We start from the raw sequence: 21337 nt of genomic DNA on the forward strand, positions 1-21337 counted from the left end.
GCTTGGAAAAAAAGAAAAATATATGTATACTAAATTTGTTGAGATGTAATATTGTGAGACTGCTTTAATTTAGAATACACAGAGAATTAGAGTTAACTTTGTATAGATCATGAGGTCTAGTGAAAAAATGTCTTTGAGATCAAGTTAAAATTTGCCTTTTTAGGTAAAAAGTTGTTGAGCTAGTAACAATTAGGTTTCTACTTCTCTAAGAGCGTTTTAGGATTAAATGAACCTAAGGTAAAGGAATCTGAATCTCTGGCTTTTCCTAGTGTCAACTCAGCAGTGGGATCAGGACTGGGAGTTGTCAACACTCCATCAGCCATTTGGAGATCTCCCAGGTAATGAAACATCTTGCCCTGGGATGAGGGAGAGGAACAAGCTGTGAGAGGACAGTCATGGGTATCACTTCTGAATGGGTCCTCTGTACCTGATCAGTAGGTATATTGGCCTGCATTTTTAGGTGCCTGGTTTTAAACAATCAGTTCTGTCAGATCACATGTAGGGGTTGGGTTAATGAGGAAGATTGGAAATGGCTGTCTTCACTTCTTTGAAACATCTAGAATAGGGGAAATGAGGAAGGGAATGTAATACATGCAGTTCTGGTCATGTTGAGAAGGACTTTTCATGGAGACTGTTCAGTGGGAGTTAGAAACATGAAGCTGGAACAAGATTTTTTTTTTTTTTTTTTTTTTTTTTTGTCTTTTTAGGGCTGCACCCATGGCATACGGAGGTTCTCCGGCTAGGGGTCAAATTGGAGCTGTAGCTGCTGGCCTGTGCCACAGCCACAGCCACAGCAATGCAGAATCCGAACCGTGTCTGTAACCTACACCACAGCTCACAGCAATGCCAGATCCTTAACCCACTGAGCGAGGCCAGGGATTGAACCCACATCCTCATGGATACCAGTTGGGTCATTAACACTGAGCCATTATGGGAACTCCAGAATGAGATATTTGAATTACTGACTTAGAAGTGGTTGATGAATGCCATGGGGTGGGAGGTGGTGCACAGGATCTCCTGAGGGGAGAACACAGAATGGGAAATAAAGTGGGTCAAAGAATGAGTCTCCGTTGATGCAGTAGTTAAATATGGAAACACTGAGTCAGAGGAATCCACTAAGGAGCCTAAAGTCAAATATTCAGAGATGTAGCAGTGATTACGTTTATTCTTTTAAAAATACACAAAAAATCTTAAAGATGCCTTGCTTTACAATAGCTGGACACTTTATTTTGTGTCATGCTGTATGCCTAACATAATAAAGCCCAATCTAGCAATATATATATTTTTCCAACAAGGATCAACAACATTTTTACTTAAAGAATAAAAGAAGACAACTTTATTAGGTCATCACTACTGTATATACGTGTACTTTTTGCATCAACTTGGTTTAGCTCTTTGGAGAAAATCTCAACAACTAAATTATTCAGATCATAGAGCAAGAGAATTAGTTTAACAAATTCAATAAAAAAATAGTTCAGGATAACTATACTATAGAGTTTTAGACTATACTAAAATTGTCTTAGAAAATTATTTACAATGTTATCATGGTATAAACACTCTAAATTTAAAAAATAAATCTGTAGGTTTTATACAAAAATATTCTAAAGTACAAATATAAGTTAAACACTGAATAAAACATTCGCCATATCCAGTGGAAGCTATTATGAAGAATATTCTAAGTGGTAAAATTTAAAGCCTTCATCACAAAACAGTACTTCCTTAACCATTTATATAATTCAAAATATTTTAATAGTAATCACAAGGCTTAGAGTTTCATTGTAAATTTTTCATTTTACAAATGTAAGATATAGTTTCCTTCCCAGACCTTTCCTCTCTTTAGCGTATGTAAAAAGGCAACAAAGTAATAAAAATTTCTTAGTCAGAAGTTGCCATACCATATAAAGTACATAAATTGTGAAATTTTCATAAACTCTTATCTTTAGGTGACTCCCTTTAAAAAGAAAATGGTTATATATTGTACATAAGACAAAAACCACATGGCCACAAGGTATCTAATCAATCCAAAAATAATGTTCCTATACTTTAGAAAAATATAAATACTAAATCTTTAAAAGCCCTTTTAAAAATAACTATGAACAGAATAAAACATTTGCATTTAAATAATTTTGGTGTGAAATACCTTTGGAATAATAAAAAAAAATCTTGCAAAGAGGCTCTGTTAAAAATAAGCATGTTTCATTGTTCAATAATTTCCCCCAAATGCTACAAATAACTATTTTAAAACAAAGTTGATATTATTTACAGTTGTATTTTTAGCTTGAGGTACCAATTTTATATTTGGCTTGGATGCTCTTAAAAATTAAAGGTAGATGTGTGACCTAGAAATATGCCATTTCAGGGCATTTCCTATGACATTGTGTTAAAATGCCACTAAGATACACATATCCTAGACACCAACCACGTTCTTATAGAGAAAATGCACATTAAACTTGTTACCCTAGGAACAATTTGGACTTTAGTTCCACCTTTGGTTCGTTTTCATTCTATTAAATAGAGTTATAAACATGGCCTTTTGTGGGTAATCGCAGATACCAGCATATCAATTAAACAAAACCAGAAAAAGTACTTAAGATTTCTACTTGGAAACAGAGTAAATACTGACACTGGGAAATTTTTTAATGGCTCATTTTTCCTAAACCATCAGTGCAAATTAGCAAATCTTTAGAAGAGTTTAGTCGTGGAAAGAAGGAAGCATAATCTCATCTTCATTTGCTCCTTGTTGATATCGAACTGAAGAGAAGCGCATCCAGTGCAAACGGTTCCTTTGGAAGAGGAACCAAATCAGTCCGCTGATGAAAGCCAAGACACTTAGCACAGCAAATGTGATACCTATTCCTCTGTAATCGGGACCTAGAATAGGGAAAGGTTTGGTAGTGGTGGAGAGAATGTACAAGTGGTCATTACTGATTTTATACACTAGTCTCTGTGTCACATATATAAACCCCGTCCAAATTAGACACAGGAAGTACCTGATTGTTTCATAGCATTAACAAAGAATTCAGAGAGTTCCCCTTGTGGCTCATTAGAAATGAATCTAATCTGACTAGCATCCATGAGGACGCAGGTTCGATCCCTGGCCTTGCTCAGTGGGTTAAGGATCAGGTGTCGCCATGAGCTGTAATGTAGGTCACAGACGTGACTTGGATCCAGCGTTGCTGTGGCTGTGGAGTATGCCTGCAGCTACAGCTCCAATCCAACTCCTACCCTGGGAACCTCCATATGCTGCTGGTGTAGCCCTAAAAAGACAAAAATAAATAAACAAACAAACAAACATAGAATTCAAACTCCTTATCAAACACTTAAGTGCTTTCTTTTACAGTTTAACTGTTTTCCTTTCCATTCAAGTCCTCTTCATTGCTATAGCAATTTTCTTCCAAAGAAATTAAAGCACCATCATCATTATTCTCACTTTCCCTTTTGAGACTTTCACTGCCAGTATATTATCTTACTTTGATAGTAAATTGCTGAAAGTTGTAAATGTTTGTATTTGACTTACCTAGGGCCAAAAAAAGTATTATTTGCTTTAAAGGAATTTAAATCTTTAGGGTGACCTCATATAGTTCCTAGCTCTTCATTTTTCAAACACTATTCTATGTCCCTTCTCTGCATGTTGCCGAGATGGACTTATTTTGTCCCATGACTTGAATACCATCTCTCGGTTGAACTCCTTTCTCTGTCATATGCCCACCTGCATACTAGACGTTGCATGTGGATAGCTCATTTCCACATGGATGGCTCAAAATAGAACTCTTGGTTTATAGTACCCGAATGCTGCTCCCAGCCCACCACCCCTGAAATCTTCTAGCTACTCTCCATTCCACTCAGAATAGAACCTGGACTCTTGATGCAGGATTCCAGAACCCTAGGTATCTGGCCCCTTTCCCCTTCTAGCTCTTCCCTGAACCCACATCAAGTTTGTTCCTCCTTAGGCTCTTTGCTCCAGTGGCCACCTTTGCCTGGTATGACTCTTCCCCTGATCCCCAAAGCCTTCCCCAAAGGCTCTGGTTGGCCGTTCACATTTCAGCTTCAACATCTCCTACTGGAAGATGTCTTCCCTGATAACACAATCTAGAGTAATTATCACCCTAGTCTGAATTACAAAGAGTTTATAACTACTTGATATTTTCTTTTCTTTGAAAAATGGACCTGCTTGATTACTTATTATCTGCCTTTCTCCATTAGATTGTAAGCTCTGTGAGAAAAGGAATCTTATCTCTCTAGTTTATAGGTCCATCCCAGCACATAGAATAGAGCATGACATAGACACTCAATATCTACTGAATCAATGCATAAATATATAGATACTGATCACCTACAATTGGACTTCTAGTGTTTGTACACCAAAATGGACATTTTATTTTATTATGTTGTCTTTATAGGGCCACACCCAAGGCATATGGAGGTTCCCAAGGTAGGGGTCAAATTGGAGCTGTAGCCGCCAGTCTGTACCATAGCCACAGCAACAGATCTGAGTCACGTCTGCAACCTGCACCACAGCTCACAGCAACACTGGATCCCTGACCCACCAAGTGAGGCCAGGGATGGAACCTGGGTCCTTATGGATACTAATCAGATTCATTTCTGCCGAGCCACAATGGGGGGAACTCCAAAATGGACATTTCAAAGCAAATCTTTTAAAATGTTGATGTGAATCGTTCTTTAATGCATCAATTATGACGAAACAGAAGTTCAAATTATGACTTTCTATAGTTACTCAGGACATTTTAAGTAATTAAATACAGTTTTGTATTTTTGTTAAGTTAATCATGAATTTTATGGGAATGAGGAGAAAGGAAGCAAACTAACTGCAGAATTAGACCTTTGAGCTTTTACATATTTGAACTATAGAATAAAATACATCTTAACATTTTCAAAGAAATGACCTCCCTAATACTCTGGTGGCTTCTAATTTCCTTAGGAAAGAATCATACAAGTTTAGACAGTTGAGAACCTTCCTCTGGGAGTCCAGGACATCTTGTGCCATTTGTCGTCTCTTATAATCTATTTTTCCAAGGCAAAAAATATCTATGATCGTTTGGATATACTCTAAAAACTAAGTACTTCAGGATGAAGTACAACACTTTGCACAAAACTGAACTGTACATTTATTTCCTGACCTGTTCCACAAAAATGTTCCTTAAGGACGGGTTGCATACTTACCCACGGGAACTTTGCAGACAACTCTTCCACGGCCATCTGAACATTCAACTTTTATCCAAGTTTCATTTGAAGCCAACAAAATGCTACATTGTCCACTACCACTCTTAATTTTATTTGCCCACTTGACAAATATTGCTTTGGATCCATCTAACCAATTCCAAGACCGATCTAAAGAAAGAAAATAAGTATGTTTATTGCAATTAAGTTACTAAGGTAAAAAGGCCTATGGTTTCATACAATTTAATTACTTAGAACTGTGCTGTGCCACTACTTAAAATTTATTAAAAGTGAACAAATTAAAAAAATCAGTTCGTCAGTGGCACTTGTCTCATTCCAAGTGCTCAGTGGCTGCATATGACTAGTGACGACTAAGTTGAACAGTACATACACAGAACAATTTCATCTTTGCAGGAAGTTGTATTATACAGCCCTGATAAAGAATACGGTATTTTGCTTAGAGTGCAGAATGCCTGCACATTTATCATTGTGTGAGGAACAGATTTCTAAGAGACCTGTATCTCTTGTCCCTTGCCTCCACGCCCCACCCCGCCCCCATTAAAAAATTCATATGATTCACAATGTGCTGGTGGGGGAGACAGGGTCCAGCAGGGTCCAAGAAAGCTTCCACAGCGTGATTCCATTTTTCCTTTCCTGCTGAGGGAGCACCACTACCTTGTGGTGATCAGATAAATACAATTTACAATTCACTTAGATGGCCAACTTTGAATTCATTTACTTTTTGACACATACTTCATATTTTGGAATTCGCATTTTCCCAAGTATTTAGAATTCAACTTTCTGTAAAATATGAAACAGACTTCCTATTCTAGCAAATCTGCACTCCTCATTCTTTATCAATTCCAACTGTACTAAATCTATTATTCCTTACTGAAAAGTTCCTCCACAAATCTTTTTTGAACCAAATCTCTGCAATTTTACTAAGCTAGGATGAAAGCAATCACTATTAATACTTATTTTCACTCTATGGTTAAAAAAATTACAAGAGGGAAGGGAAGAAGAAGAGGCCTTTCTGAGTAACGGACTTATAAGCTGCAAGATCACTGGGTGATAGACACTAGAACTCTGAGGGAAGTAAATGATGGATGTCTTGTGGGGACATGGGAGTCACTGACATTGACACGGGAGAAGAAATGTCCTATTGATCCCAGTATCTTAAGCCTCTAAAACAATTCCAGTTGACTTAAACTGATTTTCTATTTTGTTAGTGTTTCCATCATTACTAATAAGTTACTTACTCATTAGAAATGTATAAGCCTCTAAAACAGCAGACCTAGCTTATTCGCCAAAAGGAAGCGTCTGAATTAGCTACTGCTTGACATTTCTTCAGTGAGGCTGACTTGGTATTTAGGACAAGTTAGAACTCTCTTCACACACTACACACACAGATAGGTCATTTACCGGCAGAAAGTTGGGATAATCCAAGCCAAACTCTCATGGTAATATTATTATTTTCCCTCATCAGTTTGCTCACAAATTTATTCTCATCTTCATCCTTTATGGTAACGATAGTTGCAGAAGGATCTGTTGAAGGAAAACAAACCCCAAACCAATTCACTTTATGCAAACTAGGGAAGTGGTTTATTCTCAACCAACCATTTGAAGAAAAGACTATCATGTTTAAGATCACAGAGAAATTCAAACTTGACACAGAGAATGTTCTTCAAATCTGATATTTACGTCAGATTTTTAAAGTATAGCACCAAAGACTTCCCCCCAGATTAGAAATATTTCAAGATTAAAATCTTGTATATAGATATTTTATATTTCCTCAACATGTTTACCTGGTAATATTTTTGGAATTTGGAACTGCCTAACCACTGAGACCTTCATGTATGAACAGCTTTTAATAAGAAGTGAGGTAGGTAATGATAGAAATCTGTTTTCTCCTGTAGATTTTAAACACTTTCTCCTCAATAACTAGTTCTTTATAATAACTCAGCTTCAAATTTGCTTCTGTTAAAATGAAACTAAAAGCAAATAAATTTGGGACATATACTGGAAAGCACTAGCCTTTCTTTTAGTAATATTTTATACCTAAGTGTCTTCAGTCATGCCATTGAAAGTTCCTAAATACAGTATGGAATTGAATGAGTGAGTATTCTCAAAGTTTGATAGGTTACCCTAAACCCACAGGGAAAATAACATTATCACCAGCATCAGACAAGGGATAAAATAATAATTCGACTTGGAAATCAATCCTAAATGGAATCAAACAGCCTTCAATTCCAACAAGTCTATGAATACTTGAACTAAAACATTTCTTTCGTGGTGTGAGGTATTGAAATTAAAAAAGGGCAAAGGAAAGCTTTTGCTCCTTTATAGATCACCACAGGGTGCTGGTACTTTATATGTTACTTTGTTTAATACTATATAATCCCGCAGAGTAAGGTATTACCACTATTTTCCAGATGACAAAATAGAGGAGCAAGGAGATTAGTAAATTGGTCAAGTTTACACACCAATGATAAGAATAGTTTTGAGGGCTCACTTATCAGGGCACTGTGATATATTAGCATACCTTATCCCATTTCATTCATTCCTACAACAACCCAAAATTTACCCAAACTATTTTCTTTCTTTTTTTCCATTTTTTTTTGGGGGGGGCACATTTGAGGCGTATGGAGTTTCCCAGGCCAGGGATAGATCCTGCACCTCCGCAGAGACAATGCCAGATCCCTCACCCACTGCACCATAGTGGGAACTCCATGAGTACTATTTTCATTCTCATTGCTCAGATGAGAAAGAGAAACAATTATGTAACTTTCACAGTATCACTCAGCTAGTTAGTGTGGGAGCTGGGATTTGAACTCAGACCACATATATATTTCAGAACACACATACACACACACACATATATATGGTTTATAGTAGTTCCCATCACATGTATACATAAACATGTATAACATACAATAGTTCCCATTATGTAGTTAAGTGGTAGATTTTTAAATCAGTCCAGTGTCTCAGGTTAGCAAAAGAGATGCCATCTGCCTGGCTAAACTGCTACCCAGGGATGCAGGTCTTTGGAATACTCTAGGTAGTCTCCCTAGAAGTCAAGTCACAGTTTGACTATAGGCTAAGTTTCTTATGGGAGAGAGTCAATCATTGCTGCTCTTTATAAAACAGTTAAATCTGAAGACATAAGTTCTGTCCCTTTTAGTTTTCAGAGATGTGGCTCATTCTTTTTGCAGATGGATGAACAACCCATGCTTTTTGGATTTTATTGCCCTGGTCAGGCTAAGCTTACTGACTAATAACTAAGCAATGGGAAATCTCCAATCTTGTAATTACAGCTTAATCAAACTGTACAAAAAAAAAAAATCTACTTCTTGGAGCTCCCATCGTGGCTCAGTGGTGACGAAATCTAACTAGTATTCGTGGGGACGTGGTTTCCATCCCTGGCTTCACTTAGTGGGCTAAGGATCTAGCATTAACGCAAGCTGTGGTGTAGGTTGCAGACACGGCTCGGATCCCACGTTGCTGTGGCTGTGGTGTAGGCCGGCAGCTGTAGCTCTGATTTGACCCCTAGCCTGGGAACCTCCATATGCTGCCCTAAAAAGACAAAGAAAACCAAAAAACAAAACAAAACAAAACAAAACTACTTCTTAATCCCTTCATCTAAGCATATTTAAAACTCTTATATTTAAAATGATTTCATTTGTCAGCATTTTCACATAACAGTTGACTTAGCAATTTTTATTTTACTTCTTCCCACTTAACGTTTATTTTCCATGTACTTATTCTTACATTGATCATTTTTAATGGCTACACCAATATTCCATTAAGCTCCTATATCATAAAATACATAAACCATTTCCCTACCACTGGGCAATTAGGTTATGATGCTATTATAATTAGTATTTTGAAATTATTTTAAAAAAATATAATCTTTAAAGAATATCCTTAAGAAAAATTTCAATGGTTAAATTATTGAGTCAAAGAAAATCAACACATTTTAACTCACCAAACTCTGAACAAAGTTGTCTGGCTTCTGAGAAGCTGTGCAATGCCTGGTCAGATATGTAACAATAGCCCCTGTACTGGATCCACTGTGACTTACTCCCTTTTACTGCTGGGCATCGTGATGAGTACGTATAAGAGGACATCTCTTTAGCTATAAAAATGTTAGACACAACTGTGAAAATGCACAGAAAAAATGGCTGACTTTTAAAATATCATTAAATGTCCCATTTGACACTGTGGTTCCTGGGGTAAGAAGCATTCAACTCAATACACACCAGAGAAAGCTACAGCCCACACTCTAAGAGTATACATTCTAGGTAGCTTTTTGGAACACCATTTTTAAAAGTGAGAATACAGAGGAAAGCACTTAGCTTTCTAAGATGAACTTCAAACTAAAATAAAAACTATTAGAAAGACAGAATAGGAAAAGAAGAAAAGACAGCCTGAGTAGGCCTGGAACTACTTTGAAGTAACAAAATTCTTTCTTTGGATTCCTTTTTATCTTGATAATAGTAAAACAAACAAACAAACAAAAAACAACATAGTTTTACCTTGCCATAAAAAATCACAACCCACAAGTAAAAATTTGGTAATCTGTTCACAAAAGGCAAGAGATCAGCACAGCAAAATCTGTCTCAAACAAAAAAAAGGTGTGGCTTCTCAGATCTTAACAGTTCCCTTGGTTTTCATTTGAACTGCTTAATTTTTAATTGCACTGTGTAACACAAGAAGCCTGTGCCCCTTAAAAGTGTTGTTAATTCCAACAGAAGAGAGTATGAAAACTGGAAAGTAAACTGCCAACATCCTGTTTGTGGTGTACAGATTATCTGAATCAAATATCTGACCTGGTAAGGCCAGTAATCTAAACTTAAATCACTGGTCTGTACGCATTACATACAATCTGCATGTCTTTCAGTTGCTGAGGGTTTTTCCCCGTTTTTTCTCCTCATTGCAGTTGGGCAGAATTCTTATTTATGGTCCCTCTGATTCCAGAAGAAGGACTGCTGTCATTTCCTTCTTCATTAAGAGACTTCCTGATGGCTCTTCATTCCTTCTTTTGCTTCTCAATCCTCTGCTTCTCCACCTGGGCTTGATCTTTTTTGAACTCTAGTTATTTGATAGGTTTCTGCCTCCATACTTCCCACTAAGGTTATTAGTTTAAGCTCTGAGTCTTTCTTCACTATGACAGTTGATTACTCCTGGGTACATTTCCTAGTTGCAGATGATTAAAACTTATTTGCAAATGCATCTGCAAGTCTGTAAGACTTGTGACAATTCTTTATTAATGCTTCTGGTGGAGAAAGACGTTACTAGCAAATTCTTGCTTTTACCACACTGTGAAAATAGTTTCTTTGTCAAATATATACTGCTGACCATTCCATCATTACATAGGCAATGGTGTGTGTTGCTTCATTAGATGCGAAATATGCTGAACATTGGCTACCAATGCATAGCTAGGGCTAGTGGACTTTCGTGAATGGATTAGCTTAAAAAATTCTTCTTACACTGGGAATATATAGAAATGCCTTATCTCCAAAGCCTATTTGTTTCTAGTTTAGGCTATAACTGGCCTGTCTTATACTGCATTCATTTTCTTTCTTTACTTTTCTTCATGGAGTTTTGCTTCTTTTACATTTTCTTTTCCTGAAAGAGCCAGCATTGTGGTAAGTTTGCTATATTCCTGTCAAAAAGATTTTCAATGTTTTTGTGTGAAGATTCAATTTTTTTGAAAGAGGTAAAATATACTCAACAAAATTTACCATCATAAGTATTTTTAAATGTGCAGGTCAGTGGCATTAAGTACATTCACATTATTGTGCCTCCATCACCACCATCCCTAGAACTTTTTCATCCTGCAAAACTGAAACTCTGTGTCTGTTAAGTAATAACCCCTCATTCCTCTATCCCCCTGGCAAAAACCATTCTACTCTGTTTCTATGAATTTGACAATTCTAGGTACCTCATATAAGTGGAATCATACAGTATTTGTCCTTTTGTGACTGGCTTATTTCACTTAGCATAATGTCTTCAGGATCTATCCATGTTGTAACATGTGTCGGAATGTCCTTCCTTCTTAAGGTTGAATAATATTCCATAGTATGTGCATAGCATATTTTGCTTATTCATTTATCTGTCAATGGACACTTGAGTTGCCTCCAACTTTTGGCAATTACAAATGATGCTGCTGTATAGAATGTGGCTGTACAAATATCTGTTTGTGTACCTGCTTCCACTTCTTTTCGGTATATACCCAGAAGTGGAATTGCTAGATAATACGGTAATTCTATGTTAGCTTTTTAGTCACTGTACCGTTTTCCACAGTGGCTATACATTGTTTTATATGACCACCAGCAGCACACGAGAGTTCCAATTTTTCCACATCCTTAGCAACACTTATTTCCTTTTTATCTTTTTTTTTTTAAATCCAGTTTTAAAGTTTGCTCTTGTATTGGTTTCTCAGGGCTTCCCTAAGAAATTAGTACAAATTGATGGCTTAAATCAAAAGAAAATTATTTTCTCACAACTCTGGAGGCTAGAAGTCTGAAAATAAGGTGTTAGCAATGTTGGTCCTTTTTGGAGGCTCTAAGAGAGAATGTTTTCTGCCTTTTTCCGTGCTTCTCATGGTTGCTGGAAATCCTTGGCTTATAGCTCCATCACTTCAATCTCCACCTCTGTCATCAAGTGTCCTTCTTCCTGTGCATTTGTGCCTGTCCTCTTAGAAGGACACCAGTCATTGGGTTTAAGGCCCATCCTAATCAAGTATCACCTCATCTTAACTAATTACATATGCAAAGACCATTTCTAAATAAGAGCACATTCTGAGGATTTGGGTGGACATGCATTTGGGGAGACATCCTTCAACCCAGTATAGCACTGAATTTGTGTTTGAGCTACAGTCATTCTCCATCATCCTATAAAGTCTGCTTTTCTAACACAGCTGTCCCTTTCTACTTCTACGTGCTTTATCACGGTTATCATGTATTTCATTTGTTTTTCTAAAAAATTATTCTTCTTTTCTGTACCTAACAACTCAGAGGTCAGTTCTTGATTGTGCCTTTATTCCTCATTCTCTATATCATTCCCCTTTTCTTGTATTCACTTGTTTCTCTAGCTAAGGTTTCCACATTTTCTTCCGCTTAATCTGTTGAAATCCAAATGTTAAATCTTATCATGAGGGTACTCCAGAGCAGAAAATACGGTAAGCAGAAAACAGGGCAAGCACTGAGAATCAGAAGCTTTAGACACCAGCACCGCAACCAGCTCTTGGCCTGCCTGGCAGGCCTCTGTAGCTCTGGGGTGTGTGTGTGTGTGTGTGTGTGTATGTGTGTGTGTGTGTGTGTATTGGAGTGTGGAGCAGTGTCCTAGGTTTTTGTACTCTAACTCATGGCTCATGCTCCACCCCCCCAAGGATGACTCCAAGTCCAGCCCCTGAAGAAAGGAGCTCTTTCCTTAGATTTTAAGGGTCATATAAATTTGGAAAATGTTTAGTTATACACATTTATTTACTATAGAAACTCTTGGAGTTCCCGTCGTGGCACAGTGGAAATGAATCTGACTGGTATTGATGAGGATGTGGGTTCCATCCCTGGCTTCGCTTAGTGGATCAGGGATCTGTCGTTGTGGTGAGCTATGGTGTTGGTTGCAGATATGGCTCAGATCCTGTGTTGCTGTGGCTATGGCATAGGCCAGCGGCTGTAGCTCTGTTTTGACCCCTAGCCTAGGAACTTCCATATGCTGCAGGTGCGGCCCTAAAAAGCAAAAAACAAACAAACAAACAAAATGAAACACCTCACAAACAAACAAAAAACAAAACAAAACAAAAATACTATAGAAATGCTTTACTATAGAAACTCTACTGAACTATCAATATGGTAAATCATTTGAGGTATTTTCTAAAGTCATATGCTGTGGAACTCTTTTTTAAAAGGAGCATCTCAGCCTTTGTAAAACATTGCTGAGATTAAAATTCACAAAGTCTAGAGTAAAATTCACCTAGTGAATAGAAAGTCTGAGAACAAATTCCCTGAATGTGCATATTATATTTGTTTCTCCAAAGTACTGAAATTTTTGTGATAGGATTTGTGAATAAACCTTATTTAAAATCTATAAAAATTCCTTTGAGGAGTTCCCGTCGTGGCGCAGTGGTTAACAAATCCGACTAGGAATCATGAGGTTGCGGGTTCGGTCCCTGCCCTTGCTCAGTGGGTTAACGGTCCGGCGTTGCCGTGAGCTGTGGTGTAGGTTGCAGACGCGGCTCGGATCCCGCGTTGCTGTGGCTCTGGCGTAGGCTGGTGGCTATGGCTCCGATTGGACCCCTAGCCTGGGAACCTCCATATGCCGAGGGAGTGGCCCAAAAAATAGCAAAAAAAAAAAAAAAAAAAAAAAAATTCCTTTGAGTATTTAATCATGTACATAAAACAAATGTCACATTTTAGTAAATATACAGTTATTTGAAATTAAGTCTTACATTTGGTAGGTTTATAACAAATAGCACCATCCTTAACAGAGTTGCATTTTTCATGTTTCCAAATTCCTTTTGGATCCAAGACAACACAATTTCCAGCAGACTTTTTGTCTTTCCATGGGATATAGTCAAATGCACTGCCATCAGACCATTCAAAACTCGATTCACTTCCCTGTTTTAGGAATAATAGGCATAACCTGAATTCAGATGTATGACTTCGAAAAAGAACATATATGCTTTAAGAAATATAGGAATGATTCTTGGAGTTGCCGTCGTGGCGCAGTGGTTACCGAATCCGACTAGGAACCATGAAGTTGCGGGTTCGGTCCCTGCCCTTGCTCAGTGGGTTAAAGATCCAGCGTTGCCGTGAGCTGTGGTGTAGGTTGAGCTGTGGTGTAGGTCGCAGACGTGGCTCGGATCCCGTGTTGCTGTGGCTCTGGCGTAGGCCGGTGGCTACAGCTCCAATTAGACCCCTAGCCTGGGAACCTCCATATGCCGCGGGAGCGGCCCAAGAAATAGCAAAAAAGACAAAAAAAAAAAAAAAAAAAAAAAAAGAAATATAGGGATGAGGTGTTAATCGTTTGCTTACAAGTATTGTAAGTCTGTATCTATTTGTAAAATCAGAGATGCACTGATTTAAGACGTTTGCTCTGGCATAATTTAAATAGGACTTTAAGTTTAGAGACAGAGTTACTACCTTCTGTCTCTAAATTTATTTTTTTAAAACATGAGTTTATATAACACTTGAAATTAAATGACATGCAAATGGCTTCCATTTTTCATAATTACAGATTTACAATCCCAACCTTCACATTATTCTGAATATTGTTTTTTATGTTTTATAGTTTTGTGGTTTGTGTCTCTGGCTAAAATATCATATTATGGAAGTCATTAAGCAGCATGGGGCTGGAACAGGAAAATACTTCCCAAGAAACTCATATAAGAAGATTACTTCTGATTTGTCCTGGATTCCATATGCTACTTTAACATCATTTTATTTTCTTCACTTTGTTCTAAAGATTATTTAAATTAGACCTTCAATTCTAATCTCAGTAGATGTCTACTTTTTGTATACTAGATATTATTGTCATACATGCATATACTAATTAATAGGATCCAAATGGTGGCATAAAAGATATGTTTACCAGCAGAAGATTATTCTCAAATGGTGTTAATTTTTAGGATAAAGTAAAAAGAAAAGATGCACTTATTTTTTTTTGATCTTTTTAGGGTCGTACCTTCGGCATATGGACATTCCCAGGCCAGGGGTCCAATCTGAGCTGTAGCCACCAGCCTACACTAGAGACACAGCAACTCGGGATCCCAGCTTCGTCTGTGACCTACAATGCAGGTCACAGCAATGCCGGATCCTTAACCCACCAAGCAAGGCCAGGGATCAAACCCACATCCTCATGGATGCTAGTCAGGTTCATCAATTTCTGAGCCATGATGGCAGCTCTGAAAATATGCACCTATTAGTCCTAATGTTGAGTTTTTGGCCCCTTACATACATTTTTGTGTTAATCTTTGCTACAATCCTATATTAAGGAAAATATTATCACCCTAATTTTACAGATGAGGAAATAAGCTTGCAAAGGTTTAATAACTTGCTTGTGACCACCCATCATGTAAATAGAAGACCTGCCCTTGTACTGGAAATCAGGATTTTCTAATCCTATGCTATTCCCTTTTCACCAGCTTTCCAACTGGTCTGTCCTACACAGGTAACAGAGATGTTGTTGAAATATTAATCTAATGAGCCCATGGGATGGTTTGACAGTGTCTAGGGCAGCTGCAGTCCTGGCCATTTGCCCTAGTGCACTCTACAAATATAATTTTCAGCTTGTTTTATGTTGTGAAAAGATAGAAAGCACTATGCTGTGCAATGCAATCCCAGGACTTATCTTGATGTTATACTTTGAATTAATATTTTATGCTCAAATTTCCAACCCTCTAACATATTTGGAAAATTTCTAGAAAACAAAACAAGACTTACATCATGACTTGAGAGCCCAACCCACAGTGGAAATCCATCACGCTTTACAATATCTTCCAGAAAAAGCTGGTCACTTTGGTCGTGAACACTTGCCAAATGACCTCCACTTTGAGAACATGTATTTAATGCTTCATACCATGTTACTTTTTTTTGAATGACATTATAAACACCATCTTCATATGGAATTGACTGTGGCAGAGTAGTATTATATTCTTCCTTGTGGTCAACTATAATATTTAAATTAAAAATGTTAGTGATTAAATTTAAATTATTTTTTAAAATACATATTTTGGGCAAGGGTGGACATGCAATCATTAGTTCTAAAGTGAAATAAAATTGGGTTTCTTATTAGTAAGGGAGGTCAAATGCTTATTTTCTTTTTTTATTGCCACAGCATATCGAATAGGCTCTTTACTACAATTAAAGCAAAGGTTTAAACACTATAGATGAAACCATTGGGCTATCAAGAAAAGGTTTAAACACTATAGATGAAACCGTTGAGGGGAGGGAAGAAGTGGGAGGGTGGGAATAATATGTATATAATAGTACATATAAAATAGATGATAAAGTGTATAAAATAGATGATTAACAAGAACCTTCTGTATAGCACAGGGAAATCTACTCAATAGTTGGTAATAACCTATATGGGAAAAATAATGGATATATTTATATGTGTGATTAATTAATTCACTTTGCTGTATACCTGAAACTAATACAACGCTGTAAATCAACTATATTCCAATAAAATTAAATACGAAAGGTATAGACTTCATCTTTTATTTAAGGAGCTCACACATTGGGCACAGAAAACAACACCTGAAATGAGGGCAAAACAATTAACTACTAGAATATGTGTGACTGACTAGAGAAGGAAAGATTCATTTGAATTAAGGGAGAGAGCTGGCTTGATAAGTTAGATCTCCAGATTTTAGGTTAGCTGAAATTAGGACTAGAAAGAAATTAGGTAATCAGAAGGTCAGCTAAAAATAAGCAAACAGCAATAACAAAACCACAATGATGAAGACATTTCAAAAGGACAGAGGAATCAAGTAAAAGGGATCCCAATGGTGAAATCTGCAGTAATTTGAACAAAATATGAAATAATGAGGTCTATTATATTCTAACCCAAAGTATAAAATAAATAACCATGAGCCCATACTGATATAAATAAATGACTAAATAAATTTTTCTTTAAATGAGAGAGAATAGACAAATCCTTGAAGAAATCCAAGTAATTTATATGGGCCCTCCTCACCTATGGAAGGTAGAGTATCTCTGCATTCCTTAAGTGTGGACTAAGGATGGTAATTTCTTACAAAGAGGTCGATAAGGAAAGGGACCAGGGGCGGGAGGCTGGGGTTGGGGAGAGTTCCCTTCATGGCTCAGCTGTGAACAAACCCAACTAGGATCCATGAGGCTGCAGGTTCCATCCCTGGCCTCGCTCAGTGGGTTAAGGATCCAGCGTTTCTGTGAGTTGTGGTATAGATCGCAGATGCTGCTCAGATCTGCATTGCTGTGGCTGTGGTGTAGGCTGGAAGTTGTAGCTCTGAGTTGACTCCTAGCCTGGGAAATTCTATATACTGTGGGTGTGGCCCTAAAAAGCAAAAACAAACAAAAAATTAAAAGGAAAGGGGAAAAAGTGTAACTTTGTAGTGGAGAAAGCTGATAGACACTACCTAGATCTATGCAATCAAGATTAAAAATCAGCAATGATAAGTAAGTCATGTTTAAGCATATACTTTTCATAGGATGTGATGCAAATGAAACTTCATCTCTGTGGTTTGTCCCCAAACCCATAGGTCCAGTTTAATCATGAGAAAAAAAAAAAATCAGCCAACCCAAACTGAGGGACATGCCACAAAAACACATGACTAGTGCTCCTCAAAACTGTCATGAAAAGCAAGGAAAGTCTGAGCAATGATCATAGCTCGGAAGAACCTGAGGAAAATATATTAAATATAACATGGTATCCTGGATGGATTCCTGAACAGAAAAATAACATAAAGTAAAAACTAAGGAAATCTGAACCATGTATGAGCTTTAGCTGATATAAGCCGCCGACATTGGTTTATTAGTTGCAAAAAATGTACCATGCTAATAATGTTAAATGTTGACAACAGGGGCAACTGGTTATCATGTATATGGTAACTCTATACTATCTTTGCAACTTCTCTGTAAACCTAAAATTATTCTAAAATAAATTTTTTTTTTTAGAAAAAGGGGGACAAAGAAAGAACATAGAAGACTTCTTGGCAGGAAAAAAAAAACCATAAATGAGTGCAAATGAGAATGGGTATACACTGTATGTGAGACAATTAAGAAATCAGCCTGACAGAAAAAAGATCCTTTATCGAACCAAAAATTGGAAAAAGAAAAGGACACTGGGAGAAAGCCTAGAATTTTAGAAGAGACACTGGTTTCTAAAGTCTCAAAACCTTACGTGAACTCAAAGTAATTGATAATAGGGGATCCCTGGAAATTGTTGATGGAAATGGTGCATCAGAAAGGTATTCTGCAGGACTGTGAAGAGTGAAGATGGGCCTGGATGCAACTGTGATGGGCTCCATGTTAGCAGAGGGCTTACAGCAGAATGGCCATAATGACAGTTACTAAGCTGTGGAAAATTTAAAGCTGACTTGATTTAAAAATAGCCTTATTTAAGATAGGTTTAGAGACATTCATTTTCAGCCTGGAATGTTAAAACTCTCCCCAAATACGCTTTATTATTTATAAAAATCTTAACCATCCTTTAAGGTCCGACCAAATTTTACCCCCACCTCAATGCATATTTGTTTTCATTATTCCCGTTTTCATTGATTTCTTTTGGTTTCCCAACAAATGTAAGCCCATATCAAATAACTTAAGACAAACCTACATAAAACAATGATAAAGAATTTAACTCTGTCTCCCCAGCTACATTTCACTCCTTGATCAAGACCACAGCACCAAGGATTGTGTATATTCCTTCCTCAGAAACCTCTGAAGTGCCTCTTACTGCAGAAGACTGAAACAGGGAGCCGCTCAAGAAATGCAAGTGCTTGATTCCCACTAGTGGAGCTAATACCTTTATATTCTCTTTCTCTGGAGTAGAAACTCTACATTCGCATACTTACCCATTTCTATTTTACAAGCAACAATGCTGTGCTGGTGAAGGTAAAGTATATCCTCAACAGTATTAAAGGTTTGAATATCCCAGAAGCCATCAGTATTCAAGCCAGCAAAAAACTTGTCATTTTTCACAACTGGTCTTCCTGCTCTCCAGTGCGTATATGACAGTGTGGTCTTGTCAGACCACATAAGAGAATTATCTAGAAAAGAAACATTTTTTTTCCTATGCTTAGATATTAAATCAAGACGTGATTTATAGTTACGAGGTTACTATCTCAAGCTCAACTATTTTTCTTTCTTTTTCCCCTCTTTCTAAAAAGGTTGTATGTCTTCCTCCAAAATATTTTCTAATTATAACAGTAAATCATGCTTATTTTGAATAAAGTACAAATTATAAACATGAAAATTAAAATTTATGTATAATTCTACCACCCTGTAATAAGTTTATGAATTTTGTTACTTTGTTATTTTTTCAACCAATATTCATTTTTTTCTACATATTTTTTTTTGGGGGGTGGTGCTGCACCTGAGGCATATGTAAGTTCCTAGGCCAGAGATCCAATCAGAGCCACAGTGTGACCTACACCACAGCCGCAGAAACGCAGATCCTTCACCCACCGCACCAGGCCAGGTATCAAACCCATGTCTCAGCAGCAACCCAAGCAGTCACAGAAACAATGCTGGATCCTTTATCTGCTGTACCACAGCAGAACTCTCCTACATATATGTTTAATTCTGATGGAAAATGAACATAACCATTTTGTTTAAGAATTAACACATTATAGAACTTGTGATAGAAATCCCTTCGCTGGACCAAAACTATGCACAATTATGTCAACTGATTTTTGACAAGGGTACCAAGACAATTCAATGGGGAAAGAATAGTTACTGGGACAAAAAGATATCTACATGCAAAAAAAAATAAAGTTAAACCATTTTCTTTCACTACATAAAATACTGAAAATTGATCATGTCTAGAATACATGTCTAGAATAGACCTACTTGTATGAGCTAAAATAATTAAAACTCTTCAGTGTGTCTTCATGACCCTAGGATAGGCAAAGCCTTCTTAGACACACACAAGTGGACTTCATTAAAATTACAAAGTTTTGGGGAGTTCCTGTCGTGGCTCAGTGGAAACGATTCTGACTAGTACTCATGAGGCTGCAGGTTTGATCCCCGGGCTTGGTCAGTGGGTTAAGGATCCAGCATTTTCATGAGCTGTGGTGTAGGTCTCAGATGCAGCTCAGATCCCAGGTTTCTGTGGCTGTGGCATAGGCTGGTGGCCACAACTCCAATTCTACCCCTAGCCTGGGAACCTCTATATGCCACAGGTGCGGCCCTAAAAAAACGAGACAAAAAAAATTAAAAAGTTTTGTCCTACAAATTATATTACCAAGAAAGTGATGGAAGACAATATTTACAAATCATTTCTTTGACAATGAATTTATATATGGAATATATAAAACATGCTTAAAACTCAACAATAAAGAGAATTTAAAAGAGGGAAAAGGATTTAAAGAGAGATTTCTCCAAAGATAATATACAAAGAGCCAATAAGTACATGGAACAATGCTTCATATCATTAATCAACTGGGACACGAAAAAAAAAAACCTCAATGAGATACTTCATATGAATTTTAATGGCTATAATCAAAATAATAAAGAAACTGTTGGCATAGATATGGAGAAACTGGAACCTTCAACGGAAAATGGTACAGCAGCTTTGGAAAACATCCATTAGTTCTTCAAAGGGTTACACAAAACCCAGCAATTCCACTCCTAGGCATTTACCCAAGAGAAATGAAAATGTATATCCACATTAAAGACTTGTATATGAATGTTATTCATAATAACTAAAAAAGTGAAAAACTAAATACCCATCAACTGATGAATGGATAAATAAAGCGTGGTACCTATCCATATAATGGGACTATTCAGCCATACAAAGCATGATATACTGATACTTGCTGCAATGCTATAGGCATAAACCATGAAATGATTATGCTAAATGAAATAGCACAAAAAATCATATTATACGATCTCACTTACATGAAATGTCTAGAATAGGCAGTCTGTTGAGACAGAAAATAGATTGGTGGTTGCTGAGGGTTGGGAGAAGGGCTCGGGGATGAGGAGGACTGCTCATGGGTATGATATTTCTTTTGGAGGTAGTGATAGTTGCACAACTCTGCGACTATACTAAACACCATTACACTGTACGTCTTAAATGGCTGGATTGTATGGTATGTGAAAATATCTTATTGAGGTTTTTTGAAAAACAAGTTGTTAGGCTTATTAAAATTATGAATTGGTAATGAAGAGGGATGTCATTATTACCTACACATACCCCTTGTCCTGGTTATTTCTACTTTTCACTGATTACCATCTCCCAAGATATTATACCTAAACCTCTGCTTGCAGCAATGACACACTAGCAACATTGGACATATGATTTGGTTGTTGCTTGCTGTTCTGTATCACCTCATGTCTTCTAGTTCCTCTTCCCTTCTCCCCAAATGTTAAAGTTACAATTTTCTGGCCAGTACAATGGACAATTGCATATGCATATATATGCCATATATATATAATTGCTATAACAAAAG

At 37.0% G+C, this 21337-nt stretch overlaps 1 protein-coding gene across 3 annotated transcripts in view; it reads right to left on the minus strand.

Moving 5' to 3' along the window:
- Nucleotides 1-1137: 1137 nt before the first annotated feature.
- LY75 (lymphocyte antigen 75) overlaps nt 1138-21337 on the minus strand; it is a 107326-nt gene continuing 87126 nt past the window's right edge. For 2 of the 3 annotated variants that reach the window (XR_014828858.1, XR_014828857.1), the window contains 7 exons: nt 18737-18931; nt 15624-15850; nt 13631-13799; nt 9164-9313; nt 6601-6723; nt 5182-5349; nt 1138-2871 (listed from right to left, as the gene is read on the minus strand). Coding sequence is in view for 1 of the 3 variants with exons in the window: in NM_001184946.1 (NP_001171875.1) it covers nt 2693-2871; nt 5182-5349; nt 6601-6723; nt 9164-9313; nt 13631-13799; nt 15624-15850; nt 18737-18931 (1211 nt within the window). In the remaining 2 variants the exon portion in view is untranslated. 3 annotated transcript variants of the gene reach the window in all.

Source organism: Sus scrofa, chromosome 15 (genome assembly GCF_054392235.1).
Source record: "Sus scrofa isolate SSC_HxYL_T2T_F1_AM1 chromosome 15, Sscrofa_HxYL_maternal_Yorkshire_Landrace_v2.0, whole genome shotgun sequence".
NCBI classification, from domain to species: domain Eukaryota; kingdom Metazoa; phylum Chordata; class Mammalia; order Artiodactyla; family Suidae; genus Sus; species Sus scrofa.